The sequence below is a fragment of the Grampus griseus genome (genome assembly GCF_964374135.1).
Source record: "Grampus griseus genome assembly, chromosome: Y".
In the NCBI taxonomy this organism is placed as follows: domain Eukaryota; kingdom Metazoa; phylum Chordata; class Mammalia; order Artiodactyla; family Delphinidae; genus Grampus; species Grampus griseus.
The window spans coordinates 17050277-17076396 of record NC_139016.1 but is presented as its reverse complement, the minus strand read 5'-3'; the positions used below and the strand labels follow the sequence as shown (position 1 = coordinate 17076396).

The 26120-nt window shown below is 43.9% G+C and overlaps 1 protein-coding gene across 1 annotated transcript; it reads right to left on the bottom strand.

Annotated features, from left to right (window-relative positions):
* Window positions 1-8910: 8910 nt before the first annotated feature.
* Window positions 8911-25868, bottom strand: LOC309817756 (ubiquitin-like modifier-activating enzyme 1). The gene is given in 29 exon segments (XM_082647036.1): window positions 8911-9185; window positions 9189-9207; window positions 9366-9466; window positions 9571-9672; window positions 10000-10191; window positions 10315-10407; window positions 10639-10760; window positions 12499-12685; window positions 12809-12883; window positions 13545-13740; window positions 13962-14026; window positions 15696-15892; window positions 16016-16181; window positions 18649-18804; window positions 19137-19217; window positions 19308-19412; window positions 19532-19708; window positions 19832-19978; window positions 20066-20163; window positions 22039-22132; window positions 22136-22171; window positions 22287-22377; window positions 22610-22716; window positions 23358-23492; window positions 23587-23755; window positions 23859-23917; window positions 24040-24211; window positions 24814-24874; window positions 25847-25868. Coding segments are annotated over 27 exon segments (3201 nt in total). The 5' UTR covers window positions 24157-24211; window positions 24814-24874; window positions 25847-25868; the 3' UTR covers window positions 8911-9071.
* Window positions 25869-26120: the final 252 nt, after the last annotated feature.

The following is a 26120-nucleotide window of genomic DNA, read 5'->3' as shown; positions in this document are numbered from 1 at the left end:
ATGGGTATCAACTTTCAGCTCCATCTTTGGCTCCATTATTGAATTCCAGAAACAAATATTAAAGGATACCTCTCAACTCAGTGTTCCCAATCTTTACATCATCTCCTATTGGCACTCCAGACATTGGTCATATATTTGGTATCTTCACTGAACCTCCATGCATCACAGTTCAACCAAACACCTGAATATCTGGTTCTATTTGGCCTTCCAAGTGTCTTTCAAATGAGCAGTCTTTCCAAACTTCTTCCTTGATCTGGCTTCCTCATATTCCTCAGTAAATCTGACTCCTTGAGTTTTACCTTATCAGAATTTTTACCAGCTTCTCTTCAGCCTATCTAACTCAGCTGGATGTGTGCCTTTTGAGCTAGTTATGAAGTATCCATGGCTAACTTCCAATGTGCTCCTCAATAACAGGGACCAGGTTGAATTCTCCAAGTTCCTAATAGTTATCCTAGCTAGAGACATTTTCTCCCCAGAAGGGATTTGCAACAATAGGCTTTTCTCTTATGATTTTATTTCATATTGTGATTTAAAATTGTCCCACCTATCTGCACTATATGGTACCAACGACAACCTTACCTTTTCACTCAGCTCAGGTATTGCTGAGTCATCTCCAGAACAAGGTATAGTGGAAGGACCAATTCCTACTCATATACATAGGTACTATGTCTTCTTAACTCAGTCTGTCTCCCGCCCTCTTACTTAGCAGTACAAAGCAAGGAATGGGTAAGAGGGCTTTGTTGAGGTTTGCTTTAGAAAGAAGACTTGGCCACTGGACTGTCAACCTCACCACACCTAATGGCAAACTTCTATCTGTCCCATCCTTCTCCCAGGGAGAACCGGAGGTGATGCTGAGGTTTTCTATCAAGGATATTCACACGGCTATGAGCAGGAGTCAAAAAGGGAGAAGATGGGTAATTAAGGTGTGGTTTCTCCCAGCTGACACCCTAAGTCTGAGGATGGTCAGGACTTTTTATCTAAGAATTGACGTTCTTGCCACTGACAGTTTTATAGCTGCGATGGTACTTAACTGCATGTAAAACTTTGATGGAGCTTCACAGGTGAAGGATGGAGTCCAGTCAGTCTTGACAAAAAGACACAGTATTTAAAAATAGGATCTTAAAATAATAAACTTGGTAATAGTAAATGAAACTTGAAAAGGGCCCCCTGACAAGAATGATGCAGGAATGCATATGGACAGGTGGTCAGTAGTCTCCACTGAGTCAAAGTTCCACAACATTGCAAGGGGTGTAGCATCTCCTTTTGAGTTCTGGACGTGTCTTAGAAAACCAGGGTCCACAGTGCAGAAAGCTGGTCTAGCTACAGGGGAAAGCAGGGAGAATCTTGTTAGTGGGCAAGAAGGCAGATGGACAGGGCAGGAATATAGGTGAAAAACACATACTTATGGATGACTTCCTTTTACAGCGGATTCCACCACTACAACTATAAAAGTAGCTGTGGGTGAGAGGGAGATGAGTAATGACCCATGGAGCTATCTAGCAATACGCAATGTGTCCACTTTTTTTTTTTTTACATCTTTATTGGAGTATAATTGCTTTACAATGGTGTGTTAGAGTCTGCTTTATAACAAAGTGAATCAGTTATACATATACATATGTTCCCATATCTCCTCCCTGTTGCATCTCCGTCCCTCCCACCTTCCCTATCCCACCCATCCAGGTGGTCAGAAAGCACCGAGCTGATCTCCCTGTGCTATGTGGCTGCTTCCCACTAGCTATCTGTTTTACATTTGGAGTGTATATATGTCCATGCCACTCTCTCACTTTGTTACAGCTTACCCTTCCCCCTCCCCATATCCTCAACTCCATGCTCTAGTAGGTCTGTGTCTTTATTCCCATCTTACCCCTAGGTTCTTCATGACATTTTTCCCCCCTAATACTCCATATATATGTGTTAGCATATGGTATTTGTCTTTCTCTTTCTGACTTACTTCACTCTGTATGACAGACTCTAGGTCCATTCACCTCACTACAAATAACTCAATTTCGTTTCTTATTTTAGCTGAGTAATATTCCATTGTATAAATGTCCCACATCTTCTTTATCCATTAATCTGGTGATGGACACTTAAGTTGCTTCCATCTCCTGGCTATTGTAAATAGAGCTGCAATTAACATTTTGGTACATGACTCTTTTTGAATTATGGTTTTCTCAGGGTATATGCCCAGTAGTGGGATTGCTGGTATATATGGTAGTTCTATTTGTAGTTTTTTAAGGAACCTCCATACTGTCCTCCATAGTGGCTATACCAATTCACATTCCCACCAGCAGTGCAAGAGTGTTCCCTTTTCTCCACACCCTCTCCAGCATTTATTGTTTCTAGAATTTTTGATGATGGTCATTCTGACCGGTGTGAGATGATATCTCATTGTAGTTTTGATTCGAATTTCTCTAATGATTAATGATGTTGAGAATTCTTTCATGTGCTTGTTAGTAATCTGTATATCTTCTTTGGAGAAATGTCTATTTAGGTCTTCTGTCCATTTTTGGATTGGGTTGTTTGTTTTTTTGTTATTGAGCTGCTTATAAATTTTGGAGATAAATCCTTTGTCAGTTGCTTCATCTGCAAAGATTTTCTCCCATTCTGAGGGTTGTCTTTTGGTCTTGTTTATGGTTTCCTTCGCTGTGCAAAAGCTTTGAAGTTTCATTAGGTCCCATTTGTTTATTTTTGTTTTTATTTCCATTTCTCTAGGAGGTGTGTCAAAAAGGATCTTGCTGCGATTTATGTCATAGAGTGTTCTGCCTAGGTTTTCCTGTAAGAGTTTGATAGTGTCTGGCCTTATATTTAGGTCTTTAATCCAATTTCAGTTTATTTTTGTGTATGGTGTTAGGGAGTGTTCTAATTTAATACTTTTACATGTACCTGTCCAGTTTTCCTAGCACCACTTATTGAAGAGGCTATCCATTTTCCACTGTACATTCCTGCCTCCTTTATCAAAGATAAGGTGACCATATATATGTGTGTGGGTTTATATCTGAACCTTCTATCCTCTTCCATTGATCTATATTTCTGATTTTGTGCCAGTACCATACTGTCTTGATTACTGTAGCTTTGTATTATAGTCTGAAGTCAGGGAGCCTGATTCTTCCAGCTCTGTATTTTGTTGTCAAGATTACTTTAGCTATTCGGGGTCTTTTGTGTTTCCATACAAATTGTGAAATTTTTTTGTTCTGGTTCTTTGAAAACTGCCATTGGTAGTTTGATAGGGATTGCATTGAATCTATAGATTGCTTTGGGTAGTAGAGTCATTTTCACAATGTTGATTCTTCCAATCCAAGAACATGGTATATCTCTCCATCTATTTGTATCATCTTTAATTTCTTTCATCAATATCTTATAATTTTCCACATACAGGTCTTTTGTCTCCTTAGGTAGGTTCATACCTAGATATTTTATTCTTTTTGTTGCAATGGTAAATGGGAGTGTTTTCTGAATTTCACGTTTAGATATTTCATCATTAGTGTATAGGAATGCCAGAGATTTCTGTGCATTAATTTTATATCCTGCTACTTTACCAATTCATTGATTAGCTCTATTAGTTTTCTGGTAGAATCTTTAGGATTCTCTATGTAGAGTATCATGTCATCGGCAAACAGTGACAACATTATTTCTTCTTTTTTGATCTGGTTTCCATTTATTTCTTTTTCCTCTCTGATTGTTGTGGCTAAAACTTCCAAAACTATGTTGAATAAGTGTGGTGACAGTGGGCAACCTTGCCTTCTTCCTGATCTTATAGGAAATCGTTTCAGTTTTTCACCATTGAGGACGATGTTGGCTGTGGGTTTGTCATATATGGCCTTCTTTATGTTGAGGAAACTTACCTCTGTGCCTACTTCCTGCAGTGTTCTTATCATAAATAGGTATTGAATTTTCTCGAAAGCTTTCTCTGCATCTATTGAGATTATCATATGGTTTTTCTCCTTCAATTGTTAATATGGTATATGACGTTGGTTGATTCGCATATATTGAAGAATTCTTGCATTCCTAAAATAAACCCCACTTGATCATAGTGTATCATCCTTTTAATGTGCTGTGGGATTCTGTTTGCTAGTATTTTGTTGAGGATTTTTGCATTTATGTTCATCAGTGATATTGGCCTGTACTAATCTTTCTTTGTGACATCTTTGTCCGGTTTTGGTATCAGGGTCATGGTGGCCTCGTAGAACGTGTTTGGAAATGTTCCTACCTCTGCTATATTCTGGAAGAGTTTGAGAAGGATAGGTGTTAGCTCTTCTCTAAATGTTTGATAGAATTCGCCTGAGAAGCCATCTGGTCCTGGGCTTTTGTTTGTTGGAAGATTTTTAATCACAGTTTCAAGTTCAGTGCTTGTGATTGGTCTGTTCATATTTTCTATTTCTTCCTGATTCAGTCTTTGCACGTTGTGCATTTCTAAGAATTTGTCCATTTCTTCCAGGTTGTCCATATTATTGGCATAGAGTTGCTTGTAGTAATCTCTCATGATCTTTTGTATATCTGCAGTGTCAGTTGTTACTTCTCCTTTCTCATTTCTATTTCTATTGATTTGAATCTTCTCCTTTTTTTTCTTGACGAGTCTCACTAATGGTTTATCAATTTTGTTTATCTTCTCAAAGAACCATCTTTTAGTTTTATGGATCTTTGCTATCGTTTCCTTCATTTCTTTTTCATTTATTTCTGATCTGATCTTTATGATTTCTTCCCTTCTGCAACCTCTGGGGTTTTTTTGTTCTTCTTTCTCTTATTGATTTAGATGCAAGTTTGGGTTGTTTATTTGAGATGTTTCCTGTTTCTTAAGGTAGGATTGTATTGCTATAAACTTCCCTCTTAGAACGGCTTTTGCTGCATCCCATAGGTTTTGGGTCGTCGTGTCTTCATTGTCATTTGTTTCTAGGTATTTTTTGATTTCCTCTTTGATTTCTCCACTGATCACTTCGTTATTAAGTAGTGTATTCTTTAGCCTCCATGTTTTTGTATTTTATGCAGATCTTTTCCTGTAATTGCTATCTAGTCTCATAGCATTGTGGTCAGAAAAGATACTTGATAAAATTTCAATTTTCTTAAATTTACCAGGACTTGATTTATGATCCAAGATATGATCTATCCTGGAGAATGTTCCATGTGCATTTGAGGAAAATGTGTATTCTGTTGTTTTAGGATGGAATGTCCTATAAATATCAATTAAGTCCATCTTGTTTAATGTATCATTTAATGCCTGTGTTTCCTTATTTATTTTCATTTTGGATGATCAGTCCATTGGTGAAAGTGGGGTGTTAAAGTCCCCTACTATGAATGTGTTACTGTCAATTTCCCTTCTTATGGCTGTTAGTGTGTGCCTTATGTATTGAGGTGCTCCTATGTTTGGTGCATAAATATTTACAATTGTTATATCTTCTTCTTGGATCGATCACTGGATCATTATGTACTGTCCTTCTTTGTCTCTTTTAATAGTCTTTATTTTAACGTCTATTTTTGTCTGCTATGAGAATTGCTACTGCAGCTTTCTTTTGATTGACATTTGCATGGAATACCTTTTCCCATCCCCTTACTTTCAGTCTGTATGTGTCTCTACGTCTGAAGTGGGTCTCCTGTAGACAGCATATATATGGGTCTTGTTTTTGTATCCATTCAGCCACTCTGTGTCTTTTGGTGTGAACATCTAATCCATTTACATTTAAAGTAGTTATCGATATGTATGTTCCCATTTCCATTTCTTAATTGTTCTGGGTTTGTTATTGTAGGTCTTTTCCTTGTCTTGTATTTCTTGCCTAGAGAAGTTCCTTTAGCATTTGTTGTAAAGCTGGTTTTGTTGTGCTGAACTCTCTCAGTTTTTTGCTTGTCTGTAAAGGTTTTAATTTCTCCATCAAATCTGAATGAGATCCTTGCTGGGTAGAGTAATCTTGGTTGCAGGTTTTTCTCCTTCATCACTTTAAGTATGTCCTGCCACTCCCTTCCGGCTTGCAGAGTTTCTGCTGAAAAATCCGCTGTTAACCTGATGGGGATTCCCTTGTGTGTTATTTGTTTTTTTTTTCCCTTGCTGCTTTTAATATGTTTTCTTTGTATTTAATTTTTGACAGTTTGATTAATATGTGTCCTGTCGTGTTTCCCCTTGGATTTATCCTCGATGGGACTCTCTGTGCTTCCTGGATTTGATTAACTATTTCATTCCCCATATTATGGAAGTTTTTAGCTATAATCTCTTCAAATATTTTCTCAGTTCCTTTCTTTTTCTCTTCTTCTTCTGGGACCCCTATAATTCGAATGTTGGTGTGTGTAATGTTGTCCCAGAGGTCCCTGAGACTGTCTGCAATTCTATTCATTCTTTTTCTTTATTCTGCTCTGCAGTAGTTATTTCCACTACTTTATCTTCCAGGTCACTTATCCATTCTCCTGCCTCAGTTATTCTGCTATTGATCCCTTCTAGAGTACTTTTAACTTAATTTATTGTGTTTTTCATCATTGCTTGTTTCTTCTTTAGTTCTTCTAGATCTTTGTTAAATGTTTCTTGCATTTTCTCTATTCTATTTCACAGATTTTGGATCATCTTTACTATCATTATTCTGAATTCTTTTTCAGGTAGACTGCCTATTTTCTCTTCATTTGTTAGGTCCGGTGGGTTTTTACCTTGCTCCTTCATCTACTCTTTTTCTGTCTTCTCATTTTGCTTATCTTCCTGTGTTTGGGGTTTCCTCTTTTCAGGTTGACGGTTCATATTTCCCATTGTATTTGGTGTCTCCCCCCAGTGGCTAAAGTTGGTTCAGTAGGTTGTGTTGGCCTCCTGGTGGAGGGGACTAGTGCCTGTTTTCCCGTGGATGAGTCTGTATCTTGTGTTTCTGGTGGGTAGGTCCACGTCTGGTGGTGTGTTTTGGGGTGTCTGTGGACTTATTATGATTTTAGGCAGCCTGTCTGCTAATGGGTGGGGTTGTCTTCCTGTCTTGCTAGTTGTTTGGCATAGGGTGTCCAGCACTGTAGCTTGCTGGTCGTTGAGTGAAGCTGGGTGTTGGTGTTGAGATGGAGATCTCCGGGAGATTTTTGCCGTTTTATATTATGTGGAGCTGGGAGGTCTGTTGTGGACCTGTCCTGAAATTGGCTCTCCCACCTCAGAGGCACAGCCCTGATGCCTGGCTGGAGCACCAAGAGCCTGTCCTCTACACGGCTCAGAAAAAAAGGGAGAAAAAATAGAAAGAAAGAAGAAAGAAGGAAAGAAAGAAAGAAAGAGAGAGAGAGAAAGAAAGAAAGAAAGAAAGAAAGAAAGAAAGAAAGGAAGGGGATAAAATAAAATAAGATAAAATAAAATAAATGTATTAAAATACAAAAATATTAAGAAAAAAATTTTTAAGTGAAAAAAAAACAAAAACGGAAGGACAAATGGTGAAAGCAAAGCTATACAGACAAAATCTCACACAGAAGCATATACATACACACAAAAAGAGGAAAAGGGGAAAAAATCATAAATCTTGCTCCCAAAGTCCACCTCCTCAATTTGGGATGATTCGTTGTCTATTCAGGTATTCCACAGATGCAGGGTACATCAAGCTGATTGTGGAGCTTTAATCCACTGATTCTGAGGCTGCTGGGAGAGATTTCCCTTTCTCTTCTTTGTTCTCACAGCTCACAGGGGCTCAGCTTCGGATTTGGCCCCGCCTCTGCGTGTAGGTCGCAGGAGGGCGTCTGTTCTTAGCTCAGACAGGACGGGGTTAAAGGAGCCGCGGATTCTGGGTCTCTGGCTCACTCAGGCCAGGGGAGGGAGGGGCACGGAGTGCTGGGCGGGCCTGCGGCGGCAGAGGCCAGCGGGACGTTGCACCAGCCTGCGGCGCGCCGTGCGTTCTCCCGGGGAAGTTGTCCCTGGATCCCGGGACGCTGGCAGTGGCAGGCTACACGGGCTCCCGGAAAGTGGGTGTGGATAGTAACCGGTGCTTGCACACAGGCTTTTTGGTGGCGGCAGCAGCAGCCTTAGCGTCTCATGCCCGTCTCTGGGGTCCGCGCTGTTAGCCGCGGCTTGCGCGCGTCTCTGGAGCTCCTTTAAGCAGCGATCTTAAACCCCTCTCCTCGTGCACCAGGAAACAAAGAGGCAAGAAAAAGTCTCTTGCCTCTTCGGCAGGTCCAGACTTTTCCCCGGACTCCCTCCTGGCTAGCCGTGGTGCACTAACCCCTGCAGGCTGTGTTCACGCCGCCAACCCCAGTCCCCTCCCTGTGCTCCGACAGAAGCCCGAGCCTCAGCTCCCAGCCGCACCCACCCGGGCCGGTGAGCAGACCAGCCTCTCGCTCTGGTGAGTGCCAGTCAGCACTGACACTCTGTGCGGGAACCTCCCCGCTTTGCCCTCCGCACCCGTTGCTGTGCTCTCCTCCGCGGCCCCAAAGCCCCCTGCTCCACCTCCCGCAGTCTCCGCCCGCAAAGGGGCTCCTCGTGTGTGGAAGCCTTTCCTCCCTCACAGCTCCCTCCCACTGGTGCAGGTCCCGTCCCTATTCTTTTGTCTCTGTTTTTTCTTTTTTTCTTCTGCCCTATCCAGGTATGTGGGGACTTTCTTGCCTTTTGGGATGTCTGAGGTCTTCTGCCAGCGTTCAGTAGGTGTTCTGTAGGAGTTGTGTCACGTGTAGATGTATTTCTGGTGTATCTGTGGGGAGGATGGTGATCTCTGCGTCTTACTCTTCCACCATCTTCCTCAACTCCCCCTCTATTTCTTTTTAAACAGAGAGGACAAAGGAAAAAATTGCAAACCAATGATTTACCAGAACAGTTGGATTTAATCTTTTCTCATAAGCTTGGATGTGAGGTGAATTCCATGCTGGTGCGGAGAGGCTGAGCCTTTTGTATTATCACCTGAACCTACAGAGCTAAAGAAAGACTGGTCTTTCTCACAGACAACAGGATACAGGCCTTTGACCAAAGAAGGATATGACACACTCGGATTAATAACTCTTTATTAAGAATTCCAACTCCAAACATTAGAAAGCAGCAACAACAACAACAAAAAGTTCTCAGAAGAACTTAAGGCTCAGCGTTGGCCACAACTATGAGAGAAACGGAAATAGATTGACTTGACTGAGAATGAGGTAGGTGGGTGTAGAGGGGATCAGCGAATGGTGTATCGTACATAGGGGACCTCCACACCCTCGCCGCTCTCGTCGTTGCAGCACAGCTCAAGCACCAGTGCTTGAATGTGGTGTCCCAGCTTTTGCTTTGATACTCATCTCACTATTGCTGTCATCCTGGGGTGAGGAAAAAGAGGGTCAGGGAAGTAGAAAGAGAGGAAAGGACTTACGGAGACAACTAAAGTAAGGAGAACAGTGAACATGAGTCGCATAGCTAGCTGATGCTTCCCACCCCAGGCAGCACCTGTTTCTGCTTTCCCACTGGCCCGACTCACGGCTGATCCAACTGTTCCTTGAGCTTGCTTGCTGTCATGAAAAAGGAGTAGAGCATGGATCTACCTTGGCACAGCATGGTGATCTCTAACTTGTGCTCTGTCTGAAGAGGGTGGAAAGGAGGAGGGGCAACAGTGTCACTGGGATGGACAGTACCAGTAACCTGGGCAACCAACACCACAGGTGCAGTGAGTGAAAGGGCCCTACCTTAAAGTAGTCAAGGAACTGCTTGAGGGTCATCTCTTCACCATTAGGCTGCAGCCCCTGGACCTCAAAGCGATCCCACAATGTCCACTGCTGGTTATAGTACTGTGGGACAAAGCACAGAGTAAAGCACAAAGAGTAAAACGGGAGCAAGCCCAGATCATATGCTCCTCTTTATTTCACAAACATGCCAGTTCCATTCCTACTTTGCACAGGTTCAACCAATGAACAAAGGATACACAAAATTAAAGAAAGCCTCTCACCAGAGCCAGTTCTACGGAGATAAGATACACACAACCTCTACACACACACACACACACACACACACACACACACACACACACACACACACACACACACACACACACACACACACACACAGTCATTCACTGATGGGCAACACCAAAGGTTTCTGTAAAAGCAAGCCCTTACCTGGTGATGGTGTGGGGCAAGGGGCTCAGAGAAGCTGAAAAAGGGCAGGGCCAAGTTGATGAAGCTGTTCTTATAGGACTCAAGCTCTTGGTGTCCCTGCACCACCTTGTACAGCTCCAGACATGCAAGGCCAACTATAGCTGCTGTGGTTGTGGCAATGGCTGGAATGATCTTCCCTGCAATCAACTTGCTCTGTAACGCAGAAGGTGATGAGCAGATGTAGTTGTTAGAGATGTTCAAGGTCTACAGAAGAGGTCAAATGTGGCAGACTCGAACTTGGAAAATGGTGCAAGCTTAGGTCTAGACTATTGTTACCTTATGCCGGTCAGCAGGGGGAATGTTATAGTTCTCCGCCCGGAGACTGGATGCAGCCACAACGAAATCCATGTGAAAGTTGCTGTCATCATCCTATTGTGAGTGGAGACAGAGGAAGAACAGGAGAGACAGAGTTAAAGGAAAAAAAGGTTTCCTGGATACTGGGGACTGAGGTATATTCACCTCAATTACCTGCCGGACCAGCCAAATACTGGCCCAGACCACAAAAGATAATTGGGCCATGTGGCAGGCCTGTAATCCCCACAAAAGCTTAGGATGGCTCAGCCCGTCCTCCTACGCTGTTGAAGGTCCCCATCACAGCACCTTCTCAAAGTTGATGGGGTACATCTTGAACCCAGGGAGGCTCTCTGGGCTGGGCAGCATGGCCTTGAGCTCCTGCAGGCGGTTATCATCGGCGGAAAGGGAGGTCATAATACATGTTAGTCCTTAGATACATGTTAGATCCCAGGCCAGGGTCTGAGGTGAAAGCAGGAGTCCAGGGTGGGGCAGAGATGTTCAGGCAGATAAAGGATTTGAAAAGGAGAGACATCGTGGGAAAGAGTAAAAAGAAGGGGGAAAGACAGGGCAGAAAACACCTCAGAAAAGAAAAAGGCAGACAGGTGTGTGGGACATGGAGATATATCTAGAGACACTGAGGGAAACAGATAAAGCCACTAAGAAAGGATGTACACAGCAGCACTAATCGTAAGAGGTATGAGGTGAAAGCAACAGAAGTTGTTCACTGATGAATGAGTGGATAGAAAAACGTGATCTATCCATCCAATGAAATATTAAGCCTTAAAAATCCATTCAATGAAATATTAAGCCTTCCAAAATGGAAGTCTACTATATCTAAAGACGGTTAAGATGGTAAATCTTTTGTGTTTCTTACCACATTTTAAAAAAAAAGGATGTCAACGAGAACATAACTGAAAGAGAGAGACATAGAGAGAGAAAGGGAGACATGAAGGAAGATATAAGGGAAAACAGGAGACAGAGGGATAAAAGATACAGAAAGGGGCACTGGGGGAAAATGCACAGACAGCAAAGAAGAGAGTAATATGAAATGGGATAAACCTGAGAAAATTTGAAGAGGGGGACCAAGGGGAATAAAGGTGAAGATTAAGAGAATGTACAGAGAATGAGAAAGTACAAAATACCTGAAAGGGAGACACGTAGGGAGATATATAAAGAAAATATAAGAAGAGGAACATGAGAGAGTAGTTATTTGGGACGGGAAATATGGGAGATATATGAGGAGGGGAGACATACACAGACGAAGAAATTGAAGCATATATACAAAGAAGATAAAATGTAGAGGAAGACTTACAGAGCATGAGACAGGATAGGGGAGAGGGAGGGAAATTTGAGTTGGGGGGTAGTTATAGATGGAGAGATGAGGAGGGCTATCTAGAGAGGGAGATGAGGAAAGATACATGGAGGTTAAAAATAGGGTAGGCCTTCCCTGGTGGCGCACTGGTTGAGAATCTGCCTGCCAGTGCAGGGGACACGGGTTCGAGCCCTGGTCTGGGAGCATCCCACATGCCGCGGAGCAACTGGGCCCGTGAGCCACAACTACTGAGCCTGCGCGTCTGGAGCCTGTGCTCCGCAACAAGAGAGGCCGCGACAGTGAGAGGCCCGCGCACCACGATGAAGGGTGGCCCCCGCTCACCGCAACTAGAGAAAGCCCTTGCACAGAAGCGAAGACCCAACACAGCCAAAATAAATACATAAATTAATAAAAAAAAAATAGGGTAAAGAGGCATACCAAAGGAAGGTGGGGAGGAGGATGAGGAGATCTATAATGAAATGAACCAAGGAAGAAATCAAGGCAGAGAGGCTACTGGTAAAGATCCTATCCATTTGTCCCTGCATATGAACACAAAAAGAAACAGAGGAAAGAACAAAACAAAGCAAACACACACACAGAAAAGAGATGGACAGCTGGTGCACCTGAGAGAGAAAGAGTGGGAAGAACAAAGTAGTAGCGCATCAGAGAATTTGCCTCAACCAACCAGCCTTATTTTAAATTGGAAGAAGCAAGCACCAGAGGACAGTGTGGATAAATCTCAGGCCTGAGATCTCAGAGCAGAGCCAGTGGCAGAACACAAGTACAGAGGAGGCTTGCATAGATAGGTGATAAGTAGGATGCTAGCTCTAGGCCAACCAGTTAAACACCCTCACCAACACAGGAAGTGGTCTGCAGCTCCTGGTCAGAAACATGGATCTTGACACCAGACTTCGGGGTGAACTCAGGGACTTGCACAGACTGAATGAGTATGGTCACAGCAGCTCGGTCCTGAGAGCCCCTCAGCCCATAGGTCTGGGCAAACAGGTTGGCAGCAGCTATCACGTAGTCCAGATGCAGGGGCTAAGAGAAGGCAAGGTATGGAGGGGTAAGCATATCAGTACTCACCTAAGGAGCCGCAGCCTCCTTCCCATCCACGTACCCACATTGTACCCGACTGTAGGAGACCCGAGGGAGGAGACTTACATTGCTGACATCAAAGATGAGCGGGTGTGGACAGCGCTTAGGCCCAGACCAGAAAGGGGCTCCTGAGCTTGTAAGCTAGGAAAACAGAACGATTGGGGGGAGTGGGACCTGAGAGGAGAGGTCTTTCTGATAATTGTCACTCTTCATTTTCAAGCCCGGAAGTCCCAACTTAGTATATCGCTGGGCACTCACTTTGTGCCAGACACAGAGCTATTTATGAAAATTTTATGGATTGCCAGGCATGTACTAACATGATTAATTTATTAACTTAATAAATATCAATTAGCCCTCATAAAACTCTCATGAAATTAGGTCACCATTATTCCTACGTCCTACGTGAGGATACTGAGGTACAGAGAGGAAATACATGATTAGTCCCAATATCAAATGCAGTTGAGACTTGAACTCACCTAGGTCCTGTGCTCTTAACACCAAAACTTCTCTTCTACAATCTCTGTAGCCCTGACTGGGAATCTGGAATGACTCATCTCATGTCTAAGGGAAACAGGTACCAAGTATCTCGCTTGAGAGAACAGGGATGGGCAGGTAGAGGAGAGAGGTTGGGAGGAACAGGTCTTTGACTTCAAAAATCACTCGCTTAATCATTTTATGAGATCTCTGGGACTTGGTGGGCTTGCCACAACTGGATTAACTGCAATGAATCATGTCAAAAGCGTGTAGCAAACTGCTTCCAGTAAGCCTATTCTGACAAACGGACCCCACGAGAGTGTAATACCAGGTTCGGAGGAAAGTTGTGCAGCAGCTGCCTGATGTTGTTGGAGTACTGGGTGTGCCAGTGGTAGTAAGCCCAGGTCACAGAGTCAGCCCACGTATATGGCCGCTGAAGCACCAGGCTGCGCTGCACAGCCTCCAGCACCTCCAGGCGTTGGGTGCCTTCCAGGTACAGTGTTTGCTCCACAAACGTTGAATCTCTATCTAGAATTAGAGGGGACACAAACTCAGAATTACACAGTGATCCCAGAGTGAGCTTAACTCCGTGAAAAGTCAGTGCTGACTCCCAAAGTTATAAGGCCCAAGGAATCATTAGTTTATTCGAAAAGTAGGCCAGGTCCTAAGTGTTACACTGGTTACAGAATGCTCTGACTGACAGGCAGGAGACAGGGTGAGCGAGGATTTGGACAGACCTACTCACATTAGGTACTGGTTGACGTTTTCTGCTGGCTGCTTGAAGAGACCTTCAAACTCATCCCGAGCCCACTGCAGACAGAGCAAATAAACACTACGTGGGTTATCGGAAACAAATAAGTTTCTGTAGGCATTAGGAACACCATCAGGAAATAGAGCAAATAGGAAGAGCATGGCTGCTATGGGAGAAGAGAGGAAGGAAGCCCTCCCAATGTGGCTCCTCAAACTTGTCAAAACCCCACCACTTCAATTTAAAAACCAATGATCTTAATCTGGGCAGAGGTTAACACACAAGTGTACATTCATGCAGAATTTATTAAGATGTACACCTTACCCTAGATAATGTCAGGCCTCAATAAAAGAAAAAGTTCACACCAAGAATAAAACATGAACGATCTCTATGCAGGTTCTGGGGACTGGTCAGCAAGTACGATAGAGGTTTGCCCCCTGAGAATTAGGAGGTCGATAAATAGTCACTGGTGAAGTGATCTGGAGCGTCTTGATGCTGGAAATCCAGGTTCAAATGCCAGCTCTGCCACAGTTTTGTGACCATCAGGATATCTTCACTTGTGTATCCTCATTTCAAAAACATACACTGTAACAGTAAAACTACACCTCATGGAGTTAACAGGAAATAAGCAAACATGTACACATTTAAAGCTTACTTTGAAAGTCACAAGGACATACTGAGTGTAAATGCTTTACAGAAGTCCTGTGAGAGTTACTACTATCATTCCAATTTTACAGATAAAGAATCTGAAGCATGAAGAGGTTAAGTCCAAGGGCACGTAGTATATCTGTTTTTAAAGCCTTTTTATTGGCCTTTCTGCATGCTGGGTAGAGAGAACCATAACCTAGTAGAGGTTTTATACATATAGAAATGAACACACACACACAAACACATCTCTTTCTCTCTCCGTCACTCTCTGTATCTACACACACACACACACACACACACACACACACACACACACACACACACACACACCGCCCCCCCCCCCAACGTGGGATGTATGGACAGGGCGAAAGACACATACTGAACTGAGTCCACAAGTATAAACTCCTCCATTCTGGAAGGAAAAGTGACACACTGAACTGTTACTGCTCATTTTCTTCCTGTTCCCATACTTCCTAAACATAGCCTCAAAGACTGCATTAAGAATCATTTTGATAAAATGATGGTTATTTGTGGTTTGAAAGGGGACTGTAATTAGGGCCAAGTTCTGAGGGCCAGTTAATGGGGTGCTTTTACTTTGTCAATCTACATGATAGGTATGCTGTTCTGCATGTATGTGTACTATATAAACACAACTATGCTGACAAGCTATTAAACATATTTTGGGAAACAATTAGAAAATTAGTCCTAAATACGGACTTAATACTAGAGATATTTAAATAACTAGCAGAGATGATATTAAGTTAATTTTGTTCAACAAGAAAATAGTATCCTGTATACAAAGAAAAATACCCTCACTTTTTAGATACACACTTCTTACATAAAGTACTTTACATGGTATAAATAATACTTCCCTGTATGTTTCCAAAATAAAAATTTCAAGTTAAAAAAAAATCATTTTGAAAAGCTTAGGCTGCTAGGTTTAAAGTGAGTGAAGGAGAGTTAAAGAGAGGGCAGATGTTACAAACACTGAGGCTTCATCATCTGAATAACAAGAGTTTGGCATCTGAGACACTGTCCAGGTACCTATCTGTTCCACCTCTTTCTCCCTGCAAGGCTGATCACCTGCAAAGTGTGCTCGATGGCATTCGGGAAGTTCTTCAGCGTGCAGATGGGGATGGACTTCTCAGGAGGGTCCTGGCTGGAGCTGTATGACTCTGTCAGGAAGGGGATAACCACTTGCACATTACGCTTGGTACCCAGTGTGCCTGACTCCAGAAGTGGCTTACGGTAGTACACACAGCAGCGGTCCATATATGTGCCTGTGAGAAAGTTGCAGCAGGTGAGGGTGGGGAAAATAACAACAGGATAGGACACGGTGACACACACTCCCTAAAACAACACACATTACTCTCCCGTCATCCTCACCCACCCCCAAAACTCACGGGCATCCACATTGTCCAAGGCATTGGCCACACCATCCAGGTTTTGGAAGAAGTTATCATCATACACACGCTCTGTGTGAGGGCCCACACAGTTCTGATGGCTCATCACCCGGATGTGTGGATTTATCTGCCTCACAGGTGCAGCAGCTGTATCAGACTTCAATTTCTGGGTAGGGATGGAGAAACAGAACTGTCATTCATATAATCACCCAACAAAACATTACAGAGCTGTTCTGAAAACTGATTTACGTAATGATGCACAAGACCTAGGCTCTGAGGTCAGGACGCTCTGTGGTCTATGACAAATGCCACACAGCTTGGGCTGGGACAAATGGGGAATGGGGTGAATAAAAAAGGAAAACAGTGATACAATAGGAGACAATGGCTTGAGTATCTGTTCTTTTGTCTACCGAACATCCATTGTTGTTTTTAGTTACTAGCACCCGGAGTTGGAGTGCATTCACCCAAAGAAAACCAAGGTCCTCTGAAATTACAAAAACAAAAAGGATCCTCTGAAAGTCCAAGTCAGATCACATTCCTCTCCTTCTCAAAACCCTCTATTGATTCCCACTTTCACTAAGGGTGAAATGAGCTGGTCCCTATTACTTTTACAACCTTCTCTCTTACCACGGTCTGTCTCTGTCTCTATTCCTTAAACACAGCAGGCATATTCCAACCTCAAGGTTTTGCTCACACTGTTACCTTCACCTGGCATACTCTTCCCTGAGATTTCTTCCTCTTCTCGTATATCACCTTTAATTCTCTGTGGAAATACCACCTTTCCAATGAGGATTTCCTTTACCATACTGCAAACCACCCTCTCATGGCACTTCCAGTTCTTTATCTTGTTTTTCATTCTTGCCCCTACACAGTATTTTTCACCTTCTTATGTTCTAACCACATACTGTGCAATTGTATTTATTATTTGCTGTAGCAGTTGCCCAAAATAACGATCTTAAAAAGACGTTGTTTTTTTTTTTTATGTGATGCACAGCTATCAAGATTTCCTACATTAGACATTTAAACTCAGAAAATGTTAAAATATTATTACTCCATTTAAAAATGGAGGGGCTTCCCTGGTGACACAGTGGTTGAGAATCTGCCTGCTAATGCAGGGGACTCGGGTTCAAGCCCCGGTCTGGGAGCATCCCACATGCCGCGGAGCAACTAGGCCCGTGAGCCACAACTACTGAGCCTGCGCGTCTGGAGCCTGTGCTCCGCAACAAGAGAGGCCGCGGTAGTGAGAGGCCCACGCACCACGATGAAGAGTGGCCCCTGCTTGCCACAACTAGAGAAAGCCCTCGCACAGAAACGAAGACCCAACACAGCCAAAAATAAATTAATTAATTAATATAAATGGAATGATTCCATTATGTAGTACAAACTTTATGAAAAAATCTCCAATACAAAACTTTAATGACAGGAGTCAAACTGTATTTACAGTTTTGCAAATATAAGTTCCATAATATCTTAGAAGATAGCTGAACTTTCATTATCTACTGCCTTTAATCTATTACATGTTTTGCTTGAAAGATGTGAGGGATATCCAGCCTTACAAAAAAATGTTTCAATAACATTTTCAGATGACTGTTGATATTTTTCAAAAAGTACATCAAAACTTGACAAGTGATAGTACTTTAAAGTTTAGTTGCAAGATGAAATACTGAATCCACATCAATAGCCACTGTCTTTCTACGTTTTTGAATGGTTCTTTAGTTAATGCACAATTCTGTATCATCATGAATTGGTCTGGTCATTTGGTAAATACTGTGTCTTTGGGTTAGGGACAGCCTCCTAGAGCAGAGTGGAAAATTACCCTTTCACCTGATAAAATGAGGATAAAAGGGACACGATGTCTCAGTATTCTTAAAACAGTTGTAATCTTTTGGACTTGAGGAAAGAGTGCTGCCAACCTCCACTGCATTTGAGAATCTCTCATTTACTATGTCTTCTCACTAGACAAAAGCAGAAACCGTTCTTTTGCTATCTTATATATTCTAACTGCTTACGTAGTACCTAGTATGTTCATGATAAAATGAAAGGAAAGATAAACACTGGGCAGGCAAAAATAACACTCAGCTTTACAGAAGACTTCCCAGATAGATCCCTCTATAACCTAGCTTCTATAGTTCCACATTAGCCGTAACCAAAGGCAAAAACATGGGTGGGGACAGGTGTAAACTCACAAATGAAAGTTCTCAATAAACAGCTGCTGGAAGAAAGACTGAATGGTAGAGAAAAAGAAATAAGGGAAGAACTGAAGGAAAGAGAGAAACAAAAACGTCCTAAGGCGGGCTTCCCAGGTGGTGCAGTGGTTGAGAGTCCGCCTGCCGATGCAGGAGACATGGGTTCGTGCCCCGGTCCGGGAAGATCCCACATGCCGTGGAGCAGCTGGGCCCGTGAGCCATGGCCGCTGAGCCTGCGCGTCCGGAGCCTGTGCTCCGCAACGGGAGAGGCCACAACGGTGAGAGGCCAGCATACAGCAAACACACACACACACACACACACGCACACACACACACACACACACACACACACACACACGTCCTAAGGCAATAAGACAGATAACAAGAAAAAGACAGGAGAAAAGTGAGAAACAAAGCTCAATTACTTACCATGTCCATTCCACTCACCCTGATATCCCAAGGCCGGAACAGAAACTGTCGATTCAGATTGGATTTTTCTATGGTGTCCATGTCTGTAATGGTGACTGCCCCGCCCTCCCCGCAGCCTAGCCCAATCATGGCAAAGTTCTTGAGCAGCTCACAGCCAACGGCCCCCACACCCACCTGGGAGGTGGCCAAGAAGAGAGGCAGAAGATGGTTAGGGTCACTGGCCTAACAAAGCCACTCACCAGTCCTCACTCCCCCTGGAGACGGCAAGAGGGGGTAAGAGGATCTACTACTGCATATTTAAGTCCCAGGGCCATAAAAATCCATGGTCATCTAAGGAAAGAGGCACAAGACTGGGGAATAAAGGACCTGGTATGAAGAAAATGGAGAAAGGGATAAGATGAGGGTACAACCAAACACCCTCCCTTGTAAGCCAAGAGGAGACTCCAGAAGAGGTGGCCAGAGGCTAGGGGACATAAAGGTAGCTTTTGACCAAAAGGATCTCTCAGCAAGAAGTATCTCTGCTTGCCCAGCTTCTCTTGCAGGCCAGAGCCAAATACAGCCACCTGCCCATCATAACGGTTCTGGCACTGAGTCATGTGAAGAGAAGAGAGGGTTAGAGAAAAGGCACCTTAAAAAGAACCACAATAATGCCTTCTCCATGGGCCCCAATCACATACTGGAAGGCACGTGTCCTCTGTAAGGGCCTCTTGGTCCTCAGGGAGACACTCAATGGCATCAAAGTACAGCCACTGCATAACAGGCATAAACTTTCCAGAGCAGGCCTGAGGAGGGGGTAAGAAAGAGGAAGTGATCACTGGTTAATCAGAGCTGGACAGCAAGCAGCAGGGCCAGGAAGGAACCTGGCCCACTCCCAGCACTGTCCTTCTCCACTCGCACTGACCTTCATAACCTCCTGGGCAGCCACGCCCCCAATGAAGGAATTTATGAGTGCCAGATCCCCAGTAGCCACGTAAGCCAGCTTCCGGATGAGGTCTTCATCCAGACTCTTTTGCTGCACTGCTGGCAGAGCTCGAGCATCCACAGCCTGTGCTAGGGTCACCAGTTCCGTTGCATCCTCCTGGAAGGAGAAAAAGAACAATCACACCGCTGTGGGGAGAGGGAGAGGTAGAAAAACTAAATAGATGAAGAGGCATAGTGGAGCTTTGGTTCAAGGACCTGGCTGGCTTGCTCACCCATCTACCTCATTGTGGGGCTGAGGGGGCTGGCCATGCTGGGCACAGAACTGGTGCAGGGCCTGGAAGCCAAAGTGCAGCTGAGGAGGGCGAGAATACTTGGCAAAATCTGTTATCACGAAGTCTGGCTCTGCCAGTGAGGTGGGCAAGGATTTCTGTGGAGAGCAAGATATCAGAATGAAAAAAGTAAAAAACGTAGAGATGCCTGGAACCCTACAGCACACCCTCCTGCTCATACTCACAAAGCTTATCTCCTCAGTTACTTTGATCTGACTGACAACGCCTCCACAGACATAGTCAGAGAAATTGGAGGTATCACAGATACTAAAGGTGTAGGGACCTGGGGGATGAACAGAATGAAGGGTTATCTGTCAATTCATTCCTTCCCAAGACCAACAGCACTATCAAAACAGGAATGGGAAAACCTCCCACTCCCTTCCTCCCCTAACCCCCTCCCCCATACAGTGGGAGTTTGGAGTTAACAGATGTAAGCTATTATATACAGAATGGATAAACAACAAGGTCCTACTGTAGAGCACGGAACTCTGTTCAGTATCCTGAGATAAACCATCATGGAAAAGAATATGAAAAAGAATGTATATATAGATAACTGAGTCCCTTTGCTGTAAAGCAAAAAGTAACACAACATTAAACATTAAATCAACTATCCTTCAACTAAGAAATATAAATAAGGTATAGTACATCATAAAAAAAACAACAAAAACACAACGCTGATTTCTTCAGACAGCACAGGTACCCTATGTCTAAATGCCACTCTAGAGAAAAAGAAGTAAGCCCTGAAAGGATCCAATGGCAGCTACATAATTTCTCTAGAACAAACTCAAAAATAGTAAAGGAACACAAAACACAACTCCAAAAAACTAACATTCACAATTACCTTCCATCCATCAAAACTTACCAGAACACGGATCTGTGGCTTTAGTTTTCATCAAATTTGTAAATTTTTGGCCATTATTTCTTCAAAACCTCTTTCGGCCCACCCCTTTGTTGGGAATTTCTTTGACATGTGAAATATATTTATAATAGTTGTTTTAATGTTCTTGACCAGTGCTCTGACATAACAGATGTGATTAACAAAATTAACACACAAGAAAAAATCAGGAGATTTAACAAAGTAGAAGAAACTATCCGAAATACAACGAAGAGTGGGAGAAAAAGACAAAAGAGTCAAGTGGCTTAATATACATGTAATTCGAGTTCTGGAAAGAGATAATGCGGTGGCAGTGAGCTGCGAAAGTAATATTTTCAAAAAAAATTATGGCCAGAAATTTTCCCAATTTGATAAAACTATAAACCCATAGTTAATATAAATTTAATAACTGCAAAAGAGACATGGAGAAAACTATACTAATGTATATCATAATCCCATTGATTAAGATCAGTGATAGAGAAAATAAGCACATTAGATACAGAAAAACAAGGATAAGAATAGCAGACTTCCTGTGGAAAATAAGGCAGGAAAGACAATAGAGCAGTATCTTTAAAGCAATGAAATCTAAAATGCTACACTCTGTAAAAACAACTTTCAAAAACACAGGCAAAATGAGATTTCAAGCATTAAAAAGCTAAAAGAATCACCACCAGCAGATCCCATTCCACAACATACATTAAAGGCTTTCTTTGGCAGAAGAAAAATGGCATCAGATGCAAATGTAGAGCCACAGAAAAGTATACTGGAAATGGTGATTATGTGGGTAAAAACAAACTTTCTTAAATCTTTTCAACAATATAACTGTGAAGTCAAAAATAATGTATTGAGAAGTTTATGGCATACACAAAATATACGACGACAGCAAATGGTGAACCAGAAAGTGGAAATATTTTGTTGTAAGTTTTTCTTTAATATGTGCGGTGATGAAGTATTACTTAGAGATTGTTATACTATACATTCTAAAACGGTTTAAAGAAAGAAACAGATACAGTCAATGGGCCAAAAAATAATAATGGAATCAAATACTAGTGGTATAAACCTTTTCTGCCTGTAGCTCAGTTCACATGTCTTTATTAAGGCTACCTGGACACATCTCTTCTAAGTCCCAAGTCAGATTTCAGAGAGGCATCTCCTCTTGGACTTTGGTACAAGTCAAGACTACAGATATGTGTCACCTCTTGGGCTGTGGGTCAGCCCACACCACAGGGACAATTCTCTCTTTGATCTGGGCAACCATTTCTTGCCCCACCAGTCTTGGCATACCCAGGACTTCGATCTCTAGGGGAGAGATGCCATTGAGTTCATTCATGCCCTGAACTTCCATGAAGGAGACGAAGTCACCGCTCTCAAACCCGTGTCAGGCCTCATCCAGGCAGGTTACAACACCAGGGTTGTCCTGGTTGGAAGAGAAGTAAAGAAAGCCTCAGAGGTAGGATCAGGGTACCAGGAGCATAAAGGAGGACTATGGCTACCCACATGCCTGCCAGAACCCCTGGGGCCAATCTCCTTACCTTGGTAACCATAGAAATCATAGCACTGAGAGGCTGCTCCCCATTGGAATCCGTCAGGATCATCTCCTCTCCAAAGTCACAGAACAACTGCCTGTAAAAGGACACAACAGGACTGGTGCCTGAGACCCTTAGACATAGTGAATACTTCCTAAGAAAGCTTAGCCATCACTGCCCACAATCAGTGCTCGTGCCAACTGGGGAGAGGTGAACATGGAGAATGGAAAACCTGGTGGGCTGAGAGTAGCATTACGGCACTGGGAACCAGGGGGTCTTAGCCTGGGGCCTGGGAGGAGCTGGGGATAAAGGCAGAAGCAGGCACTCACCCAAACAGACCCCGAGTGTCTGCCACGACCAGCTTGATTCCACGGCTGTGACAAAACTCACCCACCCGCAGCTGGTCCTCCAAAGGAGAGTCGGTAAGGACCACCACCTGTAACAAGAAGGAAGCTCATGCAAAGGGACTGGCATTGGGGTGAAGGGAAATAAGAAAATAAAGGAGAAAGGCAGGCCAGGGGTTGGCAGAATGTCAGGACTAAAGCTTACTGGTTCAGACCTTTTCTACAAATATTTACAAAGTATGCATGTCATACTCAGTGAGGGTAAAACTCAATGAAGAGAAATATGAAACCCCACACTATGACAAGAAAAGTAAAGCAGTATTAGGAGGACGGAATTTGAAGACCAACTAATTCACTTATTTGAAAAACACCCATTCCTGCCTGCCTACAACCCTGCATGTCCTGGGAGTCGAACAACGGGTCACAGTCTGTTCCCAGTTAAAGTTTGGGTTTATCCCCAAATCCTACACTCATCTGCTTCAATTCTCAAATAAAACAAAACAGAACAAAGCAAAGCCTGCTCAGCGATGATTTGTAGGGAATCTTTGAATTCCCTTCCTTATTCACCAGGATAAGTTCCTACTGCTGCATCAGGAGTTCCAGTGCCCAAGTTCTCTGGGAAACCCCAGGGCAAGCACCCACAGGGCTGGTCCATTAAATAAATCCTGAGCAAACCAACCAGGAAAAGGATCTGAGAGTGTAAGTCAGGAGGCAGCGTGATGCTGCAACGTACCTGGAAACCACTAAGGAAGTCATCAACAAGGGCCCCAGTGTAGGTGGTGACGGGCACACAGCTGTTGAGTTCAGCAAGGTGGGGCTGTGATGCCTCAGCCCGGTTCTTACCGATGTCCTCCTCCCTTAGGTAGAACTACAAGGAGGTACAAGAAGGAAAGAAGTGAAGTGAATGCAGACACCAGGGGGTTTGGTGCTTGGGCAAGGGGAAGGGATCCAGGAACAGGTACCTGGGATGAGAGGTCAGCCCACTGGGCAGTGCCCTGGTCATGGAGGGTGACAGCTTTGACCCCACCAAGGATGATGTTCTTCGCAATCTCCACCCCTAGGCCCCGAAGGCCCGACACCAGCACAGTGGAAGTCTGGAGATGCTTCATAGCCTCATGGCCCAGGACATACCTGCCAGATTTGAAGGAGACTCTAGGTCAGGGCTTGGCCCACCCAACTCTATCCTCTCTGTGCCCCCCTCCTGCTTCGCATTCCCAGGCTCAGCCATACTCACAGCTGCCGGGAGTAAAGACCCTCATCTATGTCTGTTGCACTGCCTGTTTTTGGCATTCCCTAGGAATGGAGGGGAAAAGAGTTTCAGCAAGACAGCAAAAAAAAAAACGCTTAAATAAGAGGTACTTTCCCACCAACCACAATACCATCCCACCTCCAAGATTTAGGGAAAAGACACTCACGTTGGTCGGTTCTGATGGCACTTTGAACATTACAGAACACGCAGAAGGGCAATCAGAACTTGCTTTTGGATCAGGCCCAGACATACAACGTTTCTTCAATAGTGGCAAAGTGGACATCTTTAGACAAAGGAGCCAGATACGGGGAGGCTTTTCTCTTTTGTTAGTGGTAACTCTGGTGGAGAGAAAGACTTAAGTACTAGCATCCTCATTTCAAGAACGGAAACATGAAGACATGCTAGGTACTAGAGCTACTCTGAGAGGGAGGAAAGAGGAGGCTGAGCTCAGACAGTTGCTTTTCCCTAGGAATGGAGGATAAAAAGTTTCAGGAAGATAACAGACTAAAAGACTGAGTGAGCAGACACTGGCTAGATTGAGAAGTCTGGCTGGGCTTCTGTGACTAATGATGCAGAGCACCATGCAGGCTGAACAGATGCTGAGAAGGGGATCTAGTATGATGGAAGTGTGCTGGGGGAGGGGTTGTATGATAACGATATAGGGGCCTATGAGGCTGAAAGCAGAAGTTGAGGGCTTGTGAATGAAGATATTGGCAACTGGAAAGGCCCTAGGGGAGACTATAAGGCAAGATGTGGAGTAACAGGATCTTAAAAGAAGGTGGGAAAACCTGTTTGCTTTTGAATGCACAGGTAGAGCCCTGGGCAAGACTGTGAAGGTGAGTCTCTGATAGGGCTGGTGAGAACCAAAATTTGAAAGGGTCTATCAAATACTGGTGCAGGGGAGGATGTCTGCCAGATTATGTATCTGAAGAATTCCTACCTGGTATCTGGTCCCCCGGGAGCTTCTGAGAGAAGATACTTGGGATTATCTGCAAAGAATTCTGAGACGATGAAGAGGGGGGTATTTTCTAACAGCAGATATTGGGTTAGTAGTAAAGCATTTTAGTGAAGGACAAAGTTGGATTCGGAGGTGTTTTTGATGGAAAATGATAAAATGGAGTTTGGGAAGGTCGACGACTAAGTAGAAATGCTGGGTGTAGGAGCACTTCTTGAAGATGCCATAGGAAGGAAGGTCTTCAACGGCACGTAATAAAGGTCTATAAAGGGAAATGCTAAAACTATATATATATATATATATATATATATATTTTTTTTTTTTAAGTAGAAATGCTGCGTACAGAGTGATCTCTGACAGATGAGACTACCAGGGTGAGATGTGAGGAAGGGGTCTCTGAGAACGAGTCAGGGTCTGTGGTATTCCATAGTGTTGTACTTTTTTAGCTCTGAAAGGTGATTAGGAGGAGGAAAAAAGGGAGTGAAGTGTGAGTAAAGATGTTAAGAGAAAGGTCTCTTTTAGGGAAATGAGAGGGAAACAGACATTGTCAGGGCTCCGGTTCCTCTTGGAAGCTGTGAGGATAGTAATTTTGGTTTAAGGTCTTCAATGTAATACACTGACTGGGAATATTGAATCTGGTGCTATAACAAGCTAGACCTGTGAAGGAATAAGGTTCTTGGCTAGAATTGTTGGACCCGAGACTCTAAAGGTAGGAACTGGGCCTCTGGATCCCTGAGGTCAGATTTCAGAACACAGGCAAGACAGAGTAACATCGGCTCCGCCCCAGCATCCGCCCCAATGCCGCCTCTCCAGCCCAGTTAGCCACCTCCAAGACCCTCCCGAAAAGCCTGCCCGGGGAGAGGTGCCGAGAAAGGCCGTTTGTTACAAATGCCCGTTCCCAGGGTCGCTCCGCCGCCAACTCCATGTGGAGCCGAAGCCAAGCCCGGCCGCCGCCCTCTTTTTACTCCTCCTCCCCCGCCGGCTGGCTGGAGGAGAGCTGCGGCCGCCGCAGGCTTACCCTCTTCCACTGACCACGCCTCCTTTACCTCAACCGCCGACATAAAATGGCGGCCGCTGAGCCGGAAGCCCAAACAAAAAGTTTGGTCCTGCTCGCCGTCGCACAGTGATTCGCAGTGAATCACTGGTGACGTCAGCAGCCCCTGGGAGACTCATTACTGAGTTCTGCCGTGTGCTGACGGCAGAAGGAAGACAGCTCCACCTAGTGGCTGCATTCAGTAAAATGGGTATAAACTGAAACACGCGTAGTTACATCGCTGAATCACTCTGAGGGA